Source organism: Aristolochia californica, unplaced genomic scaffold (assembly GCF_029961685.1).
Source record: "Aristolochia californica isolate CCGP_79_NKW_82.1479 unplaced genomic scaffold, dmAriCali1.0.hap1 SCAF_7, whole genome shotgun sequence".
NCBI lineage: Eukaryota > Viridiplantae > Streptophyta > Magnoliopsida > Piperales > Aristolochiaceae > Aristolochia > Aristolochia californica.
The window spans coordinates 6,540,072-6,554,848 of record NW_027182268.1 but is presented as its reverse complement, the minus strand read 5'-3'; the positions used below and the strand labels follow the sequence as shown (position 1 = coordinate 6,554,848).

Below are 14,777 nucleotides of genomic sequence, written 5' to 3'. Positions count from 1 at the left end.
TCTCTATCATTTTGATAGTTGAGATTATTTGAGTATTTGAGCATTTGAATATTGAAGATCGTATTCAACTTTCTTGGAGATTATTTTTATTGTTGAACTGACTTTAGAGATCATATGAGTGCATTTATCTCATAAAAAAATAATTACAGTTGGCATCCCCACATCTAAGAAAGCCTAGTTTAGAACTATTTTTAAATTTTAAATCTGACAAATAAAATAAAAGACCATTCTTTTTCAGCTTTAAAATAAATGACTACATAAACTTCTATTAGTTGTATTTCGAATATAATCATATTTAAAAAACAACATTTATTTGAATAATAATAAAACATTAGAATATATTTAATATCTTTTAAGCATACTCAGAAATTAATAAAAAAATATTTGTGAGTAAATAGAAAAATGGATTGCTATCGAAGTTAGTCTATGCGGGAAGGAAGATGGGGCACGAGCTCGTGGCACGGTCTTCCGCTATCAATTCCAGGTGTCTCGAGTCAAATCCTTGGTGAGCAAGGCTCGGATCCTATGCCTAGGGAAGAAAGAAGCTCACCGGAACCAGTCCACAGTCATATTGTCAATTGAATTCTCACGGGCTCTCTTTAGGCCACAGCCAATTCGCGCGGCAAATTTTTATGTCTTGCCCGAATGGGTTTTTCTTGAATCCTGATTTCATCTCCAGTATCCTAATCTGCTACAACCATGAAGGTTTTATTATCTAAACCTATTCTTGCATCTCACTTACAGAGACGATTCAGGGCTTCTTTCGATTCTTTTCGAGGGTAAGTAGGATTCTCTTGCTGTGAAATCTTTGCTCATTTGCTTTCGTTTGAATGTATTGTTTTCAACTCGTTACAGTCGATTATTGGGCATGAAATTTGTCGATCTCTTGGATTTCAAGTAGTAGTTACTGCTATCGCTGTTCTTTCTTATTACTTGACGTAGTCGTGATGCAATAAGGACTCATGCGATTATATTTAGGAACTGTTCCGCTAAAACAGATATATCCAGTGGGTCAGTGAGGTATTCTGCTTTTTATAGTGAAGTATTCTTTCCGGAGATCAATTTAAGCTTTCCGATTCTATTTTCCCAGAATCTCTTGCGACATATCAAATTATTACCTCATCTTTGGCGAGTGATGCAAAATTGATTTTTGAAGCTATTAGATTTACTGTATGATGAAATGTCACAAAAGAATGAAACGAAATTATGGACGGGAAACAAGGAAGGACCAAGCGAGTGTGAGAGAAGTGGTGAAAAATGATTGTTAAAATGCTCTATCAATTTTTTTCACTATAGGTGACAAGGTCGAATGAACCTAATGACATATATTTCTCGGGCTATGAGCATTGAAGAAACTTCAGACTGTTGTTCCCATTGCTTTAACCTTAAAGAGGTTGAAGAGGTTGAACTATGATTGTTACTTTAATATCTATTTCTTTCCTTTAGTACATGACTCCATGTTATGTAGTCTGAGGATCTTCTAGTGTGCCCATCTTTTTAAGTATATGGCATGATAAGGTATTGTTTTAAGATGACTTTTATTACATTTAAGAAACACGATTGCCATGATGTGATTGTTTTTTGAAAAGATTGATTTTGTTTACCCATTAGATATGTTATATGCAGCCAATTAGATTAGTAACCCAAGTGTATGAACCCAGCTATGAAGAAATTTAGAAACCAAAGGATTCAGCAAACTAATCATGGCCTTCATAATTTTCAAATGTGTTTTCCATTACTACTTCAAATACCTGTTTGACTTGATCATTTATTTTACTACTCAATAATACAATAGTTTGTGAGAAGAAAAGTAAATGCAAGGAAAGAAAATTGTAATTTTTTTGTTTTATTTTAATATTCTAATGTTTGGTTAATGCTTTACTTCAGCAGTTAGTCTGAGCAATCTTAGTCCATCAAAGCTGAAGGTCCAATCCATGTTAGGAGCTACAAGAATTTGTTTAGACAGATGCAAATAGAATTCATTTGATTGATCTTGTTTAAATGATTAGTGCATTATATCTCAATGTGCTAACTTAAAACTGGGTGTTTTCTTCTTAAGGTTAGATCTCTTTGTGGTTATTGTGGATCGCCAAACTATAAAAGCAAATGGGTGAATGTTCATCCCTCACTTGTTGCACAACCTGTTCCTCCTAACTTGAGGACATGGATGACCTTTGCTGTTGTATGGTTCCTCTGCCCCATGTAAATGAGCAATGCTCATTCTTTTAGTAGTATTTATACTATTCTATAGTCTTCAGGAGGGGAGGACAAGATTTATCTGCTATAATCAAAGCATCTATCTCGTTTTGCAGCCTACAACTTTACTAATTGTAGCAGGAGTTGCCATGTTAGTCCACTATAACGATGAGAGGAGAGCAATTCCAAAAGGTATTGTTTCTATCTGCCACCTTTATGCACTGGAGTTTGTTTATGCCTTGTCTGGTTTGCAGTGGCTAATTCTGAACTTGTTTTGGTGAAAAACTGTCTGAATCACTGTAGTCTCTTTGCAGTCTGCATGAGTTCGGAGTGATGGGATCTTTCTCTTTGCCTTCGTTATTTAGTGATTGAGAATCTTTTGAATCCTGCAAAAGGACTTATAATACGGAAGTCAATGTCTTGATAATGTTCATGTAGTGCTGGTGGGGAGCTACCCACCTATAAACTGAAGGAATTACATTGCAACTTGATAAGCTTGACCATGTTTCGCAATGCACTGGGTGAACAAACCTACATGTAAAACTAATTGATCTAATAATACACGTGCGGACAGTTCAGAAGAAGAAAGCGTTAACAATCCAAAAGCTGCTCAGGTTTCTGTGGACTAACCTGTAACTGGAGTAGAGCCCTGAAATACATTGTCAGTTTGCTACTTACTTTTTCTGAATAGAAATTAAAAAGTTGGACACCACCTTACATACTCTATAATGATATGTCTATCTACTTATTTGCTTTCATGGTGCAATTTTAGTAATCTTAACCTTGTGGGTGTTATTAAATTTGAAAAATACATTTCAGGATCACATCAAGGTGGAGGAAATGAGAGAACTCGCAATAGACCTGCATTTGGAGGCCCCTTTCGACTAATTGATTCACAGAACCATGTTGTAACTGATGCTGATCTTCAAGGCAATTGGTCACTTCTGTACTTTGGGTACACATCATCCCCTGATGTTGGTCCACAGGAAGTTCAGAAGATGGCCGAGGCAATTGATATTTTAGGTCCTCAATTGTTTTAGATTTGTCTTCTTACATCGCTTCTGTCATGTCCTTTGCTATTCATGTGATCTTTTTATCGATTGTGTGCTTCTTTTGAGAATTTTTAAAAATTATTTTGCAGAATCCAAACACAGTGTGAAGCTCAAACCAGTATTTATTTCCATCGACCCGCAAAGAGATTCTCCTTCTCAGCTCCAAGCATACCTCAAAGGTTCAATTTTTTTTTTTTTTTTTTTTTTTGTGTCTCCTGTCACCGTTTTACTTCATTCTATTAAAACCATCTCAATTTTGGTAGCTCCTCTCTCCTATCTTACAGAATTTGATCCGAGGATTATAGGATTGACGGGACCTGTTAATTCAATAAGACAGACAAGCTTGGAGTATAGAGTCTACTTCAAAAAGGATGAAGAGGAGGGCGAGGATTACCTTATCACAACTTCTCACAACATGTAAGAAGAATAAGAACTCGGAATCACCTCCTCTCTGATTTCCACTCCATCTGGGATTTTAGCACTTCTTTTATTCTTGATTAATGATAACAGGTACTTGCTGGACCCAAACGTTGAAGTCCTCAAATGTTTCACAGTAGATTACGACGCAGAGCAGTTGTGTGAAAACATACTGAAGGAAATAAAAAAAGCTTCCAGTTCAAACAAAGCATCAAACTAACAGAAACAGTAGACCATACTGCCTCTGCAATCTGTTTCAATTCTGAAACAGAAATTGAAAAATGAGCGCACAGGTGCAGTGTTTTTCAGCTTCTATTACTTTTGCCTACAGATACTGATTGAAGGATCCAGATAAAGGCTCAAATAACGTAGGCAAAGCTGCGCGTTTGGTAGGGAACACGTGCATTCCTTTCCCATTCACAGCGATACCTGATTTCTTTTCGTGTTCTTTAATTTTCTAGATTTTCTGCATGTCTCGAGCCGTGAAATCCAAGCATGAGAGACTGATCACTTGTTTTATTTTTTCTTCTTTTCTTCCTTGCGTAGGCATGGCTCCTCTCCCATCGTGCATTCCATTTTATTTCTAAATTTATTAAAGTTTATGGATTTCTCCCAGTTGAATCACATGAGATTTTTGAATTTTATTAAAATGAGTACAAACTTAAATTTAGTATTTGATTTAATTCAATATTATTTGAGGCTTGACTTGTTTGGTACGAGTCCATCATGGATCGTATCGTGAAAAATGCCACAAACTGTGATGACTAGACGATAATCGGACGGTGGAGAGTGAGGCCCACTTTGGCCATTGGAGACGGACAATTTGACTGATATTCAGATTGGTCTACCGAATTGACATTAATACCCATATCCATAACAATAGAGGACGGAGAAGTCCCGAGTCGGAAAGAAATAGAAAAGATGAAATGGTCTACGCAACGCCAGCTGGCGCTGCACTAACGTGGGGAGCGCTCGAACCTACGTGCTTCTTTGCCTGTGAAAAGAGGGGGGGAAAGCAACTAACATTAAAAAGGTTTTCTTTTATTTTTCAGCAGAAATAACAAATTTGTGGGATTGCAATTTTATCAATCGGCCGGATTTCTCGTCTCTGGCAACAAAAATGATACGTTCAATTACCAGTATTTTGCAAAAACGGGAAATTTTAGTTTAAGGTTTTAATTTATTTTCTCTTTGAAAAAAATATTCTCTTTTTTCGTTCTTAGATTCTTCGTCTTCTTCGAGAAATCGGAATGCGTTGAAGAAGCCAAAAATCTTTGAAAATAAGAAAAGAGAAAAAAGTAGCTGGGTTTCTTCACAGCCACTCCAGGAGGTCGTGCCATCAGGAAACGCGATTCCTGGGAGTAGGCCTGTGTCTTCGTCTTCATCTTCAAGCAATCGGATTTTTTTTTTTCTGTTATTTTAATCCGTCTTTTATTATCGTCCTGTAGTCAATCGCTTTTTCTTCATTGCTCCTCCACCGCATTCCCAGCTTCGGATGTTTTGAACTGGGGAACAGAAACTGCTGCCGGAGACCCGGGGTTTTCCGGCGGTTTCCTGTTCATGGTTTCTGATTCTCTGTTCAGTTTTTCTTGTTACAGTCAATTCAACCTCCGTTTTTCATTACAGGGAAGGTTAAGGAAAAACCGGTCCTGTTGTTCTTTTCTCACTTCGCGAGCGGCAGTTGAGAGTGAAGAGAATGATGGAAGCGGATACATCACCGTCTGAGAAGAGAAATGGCTGCGGAGTCATGGAGTTGTACAACGGAGTTTTCAGGCATTCCAAGTTCTGGAGAAGAACGCAAGCTTCCGATGCATCCAACGGTGGCTCTCAGAAGAGCAATGGCGGCTTCTATTCAAAGAGGAGAAGAGGAGGTGGGTCAGATGGAGCAGCCCTGGACAACCCCCCTGCTCCAAAAGTTGTAGAGAAGTACATAGTTTCACGATCGCCGTTAATGTCGAATCCGGCTCCTCCGAGTCGGTATCAGAATGTCGGAGCAAAGCCCGCGACCGACCTTGGTAGTTCTTATTCATTGGCGTCGTCCGGCTCCGGCGGGTCGATTAACAATGGAGCGATGGCACCGGCGAGACCAACCCAGAAAGCATTGATCACCCTTTCTACAGACCTAGACGTCGTAATGACGGACCACCGCACCAACGGCGAACTCGTTCGCGTATCTTCGAGCAATATGATGGTTTTTGGGCACTTGGGTAACATTAAACAATCGGCTGCAAATGGGAAATCCAACAGCGCTTCTGTAAATTCAAACAACATCCTGGATTTTCTTCCAATGACGGCCAAGGAGAGGGCAGACGCCGCGAAGATCAGCAACGGAGTTCACCGGAATGGCGTAATGGGGAACATCGTAACGAAGCCGGTGGAGAAAGAGATTGTGAGAGAACCGGAAGGGACGATGTGCCGAGCTCTATCGCGAAGATTAGAACCCGAAGAGTACAAAGAATTAGGAAATGGCGAATTCAGGCGCGGCAAATTTGCAGAGGCGCTAGCTTATTACGAGCTCGCGGTCTCCCTCGATCCAGAAAAAGCTTCATACAGGAGCAACAAGAGTGCGGCCTTGACGGGGTTGGGTCGGCTTCTGGAGGCTGTAGATGAATGCAGAGTGGCCGTCGGACTTGATCCTTCTTACCGGAGGGCGCATCATCGACTAGCTACGCTATATCTCAGGTAGAGGACGAAGAAGACTTGTTAACAATAGAAAATAAAAACAAAAATTAATGAAATTTCTCCGCTAAATTTCAGATTAGGAGAGGGAGAGAAGGCTATCAATCAGTACAAACAGTCGGGAAACGAAGCTACTTCAAAGGAATATGCCCAGGCCCAGGCTCTCCAGGCCCATGTCACTCGCTTCAACGAGGCTCGAAAACTAAAAGATTGGCAGATCATGTTAAAAGAAGCTGGCTGCGCTACCTCTTGCGGAGCGGACTCGGCCCCACAGGTCTACCTCTCTACCCCACCGTGTCTTTTGATCTAATAACCGTGATCTGATCTGACTTGGATTAATTTCGTTGATTAGGTTTATGCTTCACAGGCAGAGGCCCTCCTGAAGCTCCACCGCCACGAGGACGCCGACGCGATGTTATCGTCTGCGCCGGCTTTCGACCCGGACGAGGCCACGAAATTCTTCGGCGCCACCGCGAATGCGTATCTGTTAATGACTCGCGCTCAAGTCGACATGGCCGCCGGCAGGTTTTAGCTTCCGGCTTAAAACAAAATAATAAATACTAAATACTTTTTTTCTAATTATTCGGTATAATTTTAAGGTTCGATGAGGCGGTGGCGGCGGTCCACAAGGCGGTGCTAATGGACCCGAGCAGCAAGGAGGCGGGAGCAGTGGCGAGAAGGGCCCGAACGGTGGCGGCGGCCCGGTCCAAGGGGAACGAGCTCTTCAAAGCCGGCAAGTTGAGCGAGGCTTGCTTGGCGTACGGCGAAGGCCTAGACCACGTCCCGCAAAACGCCGTCCTCCTCTGTAACCGGGCCGCGGCCCGATCTAAGCTCGAACAGTGGGAAAAAGCCATCGAAGACTGTAACGATGCTCTTAAAGTCCGGCCCGGTTATAACAAGGCCCGGCTGAGGCGAGCCGATTGTAACGCCAAGGTAACGGCCATTTCTTGAAAGGATAACTCGGTAAATTTGAATTTAGTCATCGGGGGACATGGACGATAATATGGAATCTTTGTGTGGGTATAGTTGGAAAGGTGGGAGGCTTCGATAAAAGATTATGAGGCGTTGATAAGTGAAACGCCGGGGGACGAGGAGGTTGGCCGGGCCTTGTTTGTGGCCCAGGTCCGGTTGAAGGAGCAGCGAGGGGAAGACGTCGCCGACATGAAGTTCGGCTCCGACGTCGTTGTCGTCACCAGCAGCGACAGGTTCCGACACGCCGTCACCTCGCCGGGTACTCAAAGAAATCCGAAACCATCCGAAATTTTAACGAAAAGAAAAATGCCACTGACCTGTTTTATAATTTTTTCGCATACAGGGATGTCGGTAGTTTTATTTTTCAAAGAAACATGCAACGTATCGAAGCAGATGGACTTCACAGAGCAGCTGTGCAAGAGACACCCTTCGGTGAAGTTCCTCAAGGTTTGCTTGCTCATTCCCACTGAGAATTTCCGTAAAATTCTTATAATTCCACTTTAATCTAATCCGTCCGTGCATGATTCATGAACATTAAGGTTAGCGGTTTAATCTGTATTATTTAATCAGGTGGATGTTGAAGACAATCCCTACATAACAAAATCCGAAGGCGTGGGCTCCGTCCCGTCTTTCCACATTTACAAGAACGGCTCCAAGGTGAAAGACGTGGACGGTAACAGCCACGACTTGTTAGAGAGTGCTGTAAAAATTTTCAGCACATGATTAGGAAAAAGGAGTTGCAGAGAGGGAGGGAGAGAGAGAGAGAGAGAGAGAGAGAGAGGAGAATAATCCGGGCTTTCAAGTTTTTAAAGAGAAGATGAAGTGGACAGGAGATGTGGGTCTTGTAAATGGAAGAAAGAAGTGGAAAAAGAAAATACAAAACTGGGGACCGATTCAGTTTCCCGCCGACTGTAAATCGGCCGGCGAAGCACCCGGAGGAGGAGATGAAGAAAGGGGAGTAGCGGGGCGTTGATTGGATGAAGACGCAATTTGTATTTGATTAACGTGGACTTATGCGAGTATTGTGCTTCTGTGTCTTAATTGTTGGATAGTACAATTGCTAACATAGCCTCGAGTTTCAGTGACCCATGGGCACTACGCGATTAATGCTTCTATCTGGGCCAATCATATTGAGCCCAATGATGGAAAGTCCACAGAGCAGAAACCCATAACACTTTCGTTGTCCAAATCCAAAATAGCAAAAATATATTGGCGTCGCCCGGACTCGAACCGGAGACCTTCAGTGTGTTAGACTGACGTGATAACCAACTACACCAGTTGATTATTTTTACAGTTGACAACTTATACCAGACATGATTTCTTCTTCTATACCTGCTAATTTAGTTTATTTGAATTAGAATCCCATTACCAAACACTCCTTACTTGACATTATCAAGAGACAGGGAAGGGACAATTGCTCCCTCCCTACTGTGGGAGTTCCATCTCACAACAACCTCTTAGGGCCTATTAGTGTCCTTTCTAAGAAATACTGGAAATCTATTTCTAAATAGAAATTATTATTTAGGTAACATTAATGCCCCTCCATTTAGTGGAAATAAATATCTCTCTTGACATTCTTAGGTAGAAAATGAAGTCACAGAAATCCGCCTAACTCGAAAATCATACTATTCCTTCCCCCTCCTACCTCTCTTCACCTATATCCAATTTATACCTCATATGTGACTCATAGGTATTTGTGATCAAAGCCTTTGCCTTTCACAGTTGTTAACACCTTGTTACAGCAGAGACATGTGAAGTTATGATGGCTGCTTTTCTTCACCCCAAACTAGAGCAATTATGGCTCATGTGAGATCACATGAAAATGCTTTATTGCAAGGACTCTCCTCTCTTGCACTCTTACTCCTTCCCATTCTTCCATATGATAATGAAAATTCTCCCCTCAAATAATGAATAATGAAATCATCATCCCCCCCTTAACATTTCACAGTCAATTAGGGTTTGATATGGAGTATGTTTACATGAAAGTTATTAGGGTGTATACCATAAGTATACTTAGCCCTTTTGCCTAGTTATTCATTTGATCTTTTGTGTTACTCATTTGTAGTGAATTAGCACTTTAGCATGTCATTGTATCTATGTAACACTTATTCAATGGAATAAATTATGATAATGGTATAACTAATTTTGATTATTGACTATCGACAACCCTAACTAAGAGATGATCCCTATCCACGTCGTCAAGTGATTGTGACGCCGGACAAGATAGCGATTATCCTGTAGGCAGATCAAATTGAGAATCACGGGAGGAGTCACGAAAGCTGCCTTGAAATCGTAGAGAAATTCTCTAACTCCGATTCAAAATATCATTCATCTCCTTCAAAGAAACCTAAACAACCTTTTAACCAAATCCAACGCCCCCGACAAGCCCGGGCTGCAGCTCGGAAAAACACGAACCCGACCCTAATAATTCTGGTCCAACCGGGTTCAATACAAAAGATCCGAGTAAGGATCCGATTAAGGATCCGACTAAATATCCGAATATGGATCCGACTCCGACTAAAGATCCGATTAAGGATCCAACTATTTACATCGATCCGATTAAGGATCCAACTAATTACTCCGGATCCGAATATATACCCTCATCAGATTCTCGCCTGCATCAGTCTCCTCGGGTTGGAAAGAACTCGCCCTCGAGTGCATAATAACTTCAACGGAACCCAAAAACGAAGGACACAAGGGGCAACATGAAAAACATCGACAGTCCACAAATGACATGCAGGAATGGCCAGCGTCCCCTGCTCAGGCGGCAGGCCAGGAGGAGGATCCGCCGCGACGTCTCCAGGTGCAACCTCTACTAACAACATGGCGAACGGAGGATGAGTGAGTCGGGCCGGACGAGATCGGACAGTCGCGTCGGACACAACAATCGCACAAATACTACTGTCAATGGTCACACTGCACTCTGGATCAACAACGGGGCAGGTCGAGGGGAAAAGAGTGACCTTCAGCCAAGCAGCCCCTGAAGCCCCCGTGGGAGGCACCAGACTCGGACGAACAACGAGAGGCGCATGGCCATCACCACACAACACATCATCATCAGCAACATCATACACAGGTTCACCAAGCCCCGCAGTGTCACCGACTATGTCTTCCTCAACATCTGCACCATCATAGATAGGGTCACCAAGCGTGTCAATCTCATCGACCATGCCTTCTTCTACATCCATATTATCAAACACAAGGTCATCAAGCTCCTCAAGCACATCGACCACGTCTTCAACAACAGCAGCAGCATCAAACACAGGGTCCTCAACATCATCATACACAGGGTCACCAAACGCCTCATTGTCAGGTAACCAGGCGGTGACTCCTTCGGTCTGTAACATCCCAGAAATCTCAGGTAGCGGTACGCTGAAACCAAGGTCTACAAGTCGATCTCCCTGACCGCAGTGCTCTTGGAATCCTAAACTCGGGTTGTCGAATCTGGGATCGTAATGGTGAGTTCCCATCTCACGAGACCCGAACTCCGGCATCGTGAGACGCTGGGTTAACTCGGCGACTTGTCTCTGCAACTTTGAAATTTTTACTAACTTTGCGACTTGCCTCTGCAAATAGTCAAGTTGTACTAACTGTGCGACTTGTCTCTGCAAATCGTCAATTATCACTGCTTGAACATTACGGCTACGACCACCAGCCATGGAAGACAATATTTGTCCACTTTTTTTTTTTTTTTTTTTTTCGAATAAAATAATAATATAATTTTTCCCAAATCGAAAATACCTCGACGTCCCGACGCCGATGGAAAGTTTCTCCCGAAATCGGGATTTCGGAACCTTCTGTGTTCGAAATCGAGACCTCTCCGACGGTCTTCTCCGGCTGTCGTCTCCGGTAGCTCGTCGCCGCCTGCGACGCTGGCTCGTTCCGGCAACGAGGGTCTCCTGTCTCGGACCCCCTTTCTCGGCACCACGAACCTCTGTTTCGGTGCTCGATTTTTCGGAATTACCGAACCTTTTCTGTCGTCGAGCTCCGTCGACGGCAGATCCGACTACGGCGACGGCGACGGCAACGTCGCATGGCAGTTCCGGCGGTGACGACGTCGATGCCGACCCTTTTCCCTGCCGAATCTCTCTTTTCCGGCAAAGCCAGAGCCTCTGCTCTGTTTCTGTAACTTGCTCGGTCGAGTCCCGAGCTCTGCTCGGTCGAATCCCGAGTGTTTCCGGCAGCAACGTTGAGCGGTAGCTCAACGGCGACGGCGTCGTCTTCGTCGACCCTTCTGCTCGCTGCAGCGTCTGGCTAGATCAGCTTCGTCCCGAGCCTGAAGCTCTGATACCAACTGACGCCGGACAGGATAGCGATTATCCTATAGGCAGATCAAATTGAGAATCACGGGAGGAGTCACGAAAGCTGCCTTGAAATCGTAGAGAAATTCTCTAACTCCGATTCAAAATATCATTCATCTCCTTCAAAGAAACCTAAACAACCTTTTAACCAAATCCAACGCCCCCGACAAGCCTGGGCTGCAGCTCGGAAAAACACGAACCCGACCCTAATAATTCTGGTCCAACCGGGTTCAATACAAAAGATCCGAGTAAGGATCCGATTAAGGATCCGACTAAATATCCGAATATGGATCCGACTCCGACTAAAGATCCGATTAAGGATCCAACTATTTACATCGATCCGATTAAGGATCCAACTAATTACTCCGGATCCGAATATATACCCTCATCAGATTCTCGCCTGCATCAGATTGGATGCTATTAGTGTTCTACTACAATGTCGAACAGGTAAATATCCATTTTACTATTGGAATTCTACGTAAATATTGTCATTGAAAATCAAAATTCATTTGCGACTATCGGTTTTCTTGCATTTGTGACTTCTTTGTTTATTTTTCCTATTGATTCTTATCGGGGGACAATACGAAAAAAAAATCTTTTCCTTTTCAATTTTTGTGAGACAAGAAGAATTGAAGTCAAAACTCATGCTTTTGACATGGAAGATAGCTAGAAAAAAATTCTTAAACAAGGAATTTCCTGTTAAAATTTGTTGTTTGAGAAAAAAATCTTCAAATTCTAACCCCCTCACCACCCTTAGATGTAATTAAATCTTTAGATTGGAATGAGACAACTATTTCACTTTAAGGAACTTGGAGAGGAAAGCCTGGTATAGTTTTGGAACAATCAAAGATTTGCAAGAGAAATTTGATATATACATTTCATTGGGTTTCTCATTCAATTATTAACTCTTCTTACAAGGCAAAGATCTGCAAGTATAAACATGATCGTAAGACACATAAATACAAGATGAAGAAACCACCAAACCCTGTCCTCTTCCTTGGGAAAAAAAACTTGGAAGATCTAAGTGATGACAAAGAGGGATGTACAAAAGTAACAAAAACTTATCTCAAATCAAAATCAAAGTGGAATCTAAAGAACTTGGATTCTCCAATCCAGAGGCATGCCCACAGAAGCGAGAAACAAACAGTGAAAATATCAGAGAAGAATAAGCAAAAATTCTGCAACAGGAGAGAGAAAAGAAAAATGTCTGAAGCCAGGACACCACGATCACCGGCCTGTTTATTATCTCTTCCAGCTTCGACTCCTCGAGAAAGGATCAGATTTCCCGACTACCCATGTCTCCTGTTCGATATCAGTGGAAACCTTGAGGAAATCTGGCTTGTAGCGCATCAGAAGCAGCTTCTCTTTGTCTTTGCAATCTATTGGAGCCGTTTTGGAGCTCTTTTTCTCTTCTTTCTTTTCTTCTTCTTCTTCTTCTTCTTCCTCCTTGTCTTTCAACCAACCTTTCGCAGGTGCAGACCTGCAACGCATTAGTAGAAGAGCGTTTTTCGGAGGAACGGTGCTTTCAACAGTACTTTTATATCTCTCCTCTTCACGTTCTTCACGTTCTTCACTTTCCTTAACTAACCCATGATTCTGATTTTCCTGTAATATCATAAACCATTTGGAGAAAATGGTTCTCGAGGGTTCTGAACCGGCAGTACTCATATCGGTTTCTTGATCTTCTTCTTCGTTATTCTCATCGTCTTCATTGCAGCTGTCGGAATCATCAATAACGGAGCCACGGAATGAACCAAAGCACCTCATGTCGAAGCGTAGACCTCTCATACAAGTCAGAAACTGCATGATGTCTTTCTTGAATCCCAGGGTCTCAATCCAATTAGGTTTCTTCCGAATCTTTCTGTTATTGTGGAGCCTCTCGATCTCTTCCATCACCGATTGCCAGTTCTTGCACGAACCCGCTTTCTGTTTGATCTTGATCTGCCCCGCACACGTGACTTTCGGCGAGGTTGGCTCTGAGATTTCTGATCCGCCGGAGGGCTTCGGTTTCCCCCGGAAGAGGGGGCTGGCTTGACCTCTGTTGCAGGATCTCGAGCTATGGCGTTTGGCCGGTTCGACTGGCCTGACCGGACTGCAAATTGGTTTCGACATGAGAGATAGATGAGCCCGCGGAGGAAAACAAACGAGAAGATCCGTCGCAGCATTTCCTCCTACAACTCGTCCTCCTCTTCCCCTCATGGCTGCTTTCACTTTCTCTCAGTTCAGTTCAGGGTTTGGACCCTGTAGTTTAAAAGCCAAAGCCGACTGCCAGCTTTCCTTCATTTTGCCTTTTCCTTTATCTTTCTTTAATTTTCCCCTCATCCCTGTTGGCTTTTGGATTGTCACGAGAACTTAAGAGAGCTTTCTTTCTCTGTCTTTCCTTTTGCTATCCATAAAATTTAATACAAAGAGGATGACACGATCAGAGTACCATTGTTTCATCATCTTCTCACTTTACCACAGATTTCTACTGGTTTTTATGCTTGTTAAAGACTGGAATTCAGTATATAATCCATCATCAGGTCGGCGCACATGCGTGTTAGTCCCACCAAAGACTCAAAGTTGGTCTCTCTTCCTTATAATATAATGAGATAATCCCTGTTTAAACAGCTCAGTACGCAGATTCCACAGAGGCATTATACCAAACACTTTGGCATACACAGTTCCTGCATCATTATCAAAATTATTTCCCTTGCAACTGCTCATTTCTCCAATGGCAGGTTGGAAATGTAATTCAAAAGGATAAAATTATTTAGATGGCTTGAATGCCAAGTAAAACAAAGCCCCATTTAGATTTTAAATAGGGGAGTTTACTAAAGCAAGGGTGCAATAATGAGAAGACTCGTGCAATCAAGAGCATGGGAGGTTGGTCCCTCCCACTATGTCCTGCTGTGGGTTCATCTTCTTTGCTTTGTTTCAACCTTTTTTCTTCAACTTTATGTTAGAGATGAAATATAAACACCTAGCTAGATCCCAGTAGGGTGGTCCATTTGCTGCACAGGGTGAAATGTCTTTGCCTTTAAGCTAATTGCCCAATATTTGGTTTTAAAGCTGGGGTTTGACAAGGTCATGAGAAAGGATACATAGATCATGAGGGAATGATAGGCAAGCAATACAGTAAGCAGGAGCTTACTGGGTTGGTTGCCTGTAATCCGAAACC

The 14,777-nt window shown here is 42.5% G+C and overlaps 3 protein-coding genes across 5 annotated transcripts; 2 read left to right on the top strand and 1 right to left on the bottom strand.

The window, feature by feature from the left end:
• The first annotated feature begins 470 nt into the window (after positions 1-470).
• Positions 471-4,313, top strand: LOC137937166 (protein SCO1 homolog 2, mitochondrial). Of its 3 annotated transcripts, none has more exons than XM_068782258.1 (7): positions 471-779; positions 2,065-2,182; positions 2,313-2,388; positions 3,016-3,219; positions 3,338-3,427; positions 3,533-3,665; positions 3,759-4,313. In XM_068782258.1, exons 1-7 carry the CDS (start codon positions 700-702, stop codon positions 3,883-3,885), a joined length of 828 nt encoding a protein of 275 aa, XP_068638359.1. In that variant the 5' UTR covers positions 471-699; the 3' UTR covers positions 3,886-4,313. The 3 variants fall into 3 exon arrangements, with proteins under 3 accessions (XP_068638359.1, XP_068638358.1, XP_068638361.1); XM_068782257.1 differs by having other exon boundaries at positions 3,512-3,665; XM_068782260.1 differs by having other exon boundaries at positions 691-779; positions 2,060-2,202; positions 3,512-3,665.
• Positions 4,314-5,412: 1,099 nt separating this feature from the next.
• On the top strand, positions 5,413-8,328 carry LOC137937186 (TPR repeat-containing thioredoxin TTL1-like). Its single transcript, XM_068782281.1, has 7 exons — positions 5,413-6,347; positions 6,423-6,618; positions 6,697-6,869; positions 6,944-7,277; positions 7,371-7,575; positions 7,660-7,763; positions 7,887-8,328. Exons 1-7 carry the CDS (start codon positions 5,413-5,415, stop codon positions 8,037-8,039), a joined length of 2,100 nt encoding a protein of 699 aa, XP_068638382.1. The 3' UTR covers positions 8,040-8,328.
• A 4,273-nt stretch (positions 8,329-12,601) lies between these two features.
• On the bottom strand, positions 12,602-13,817 carry LOC137937817 (uncharacterized). Its single transcript, XM_068782997.1, has one exon. The coding sequence runs from the start codon at positions 13,814-13,816 to the stop codon at positions 12,860-12,862; it is 957 nt and encodes a 318-aa protein (XP_068639098.1). The 5' UTR covers position 13,817; the 3' UTR covers positions 12,602-12,859.
• Positions 13,818-14,777: the final 960 nt, after the last annotated feature.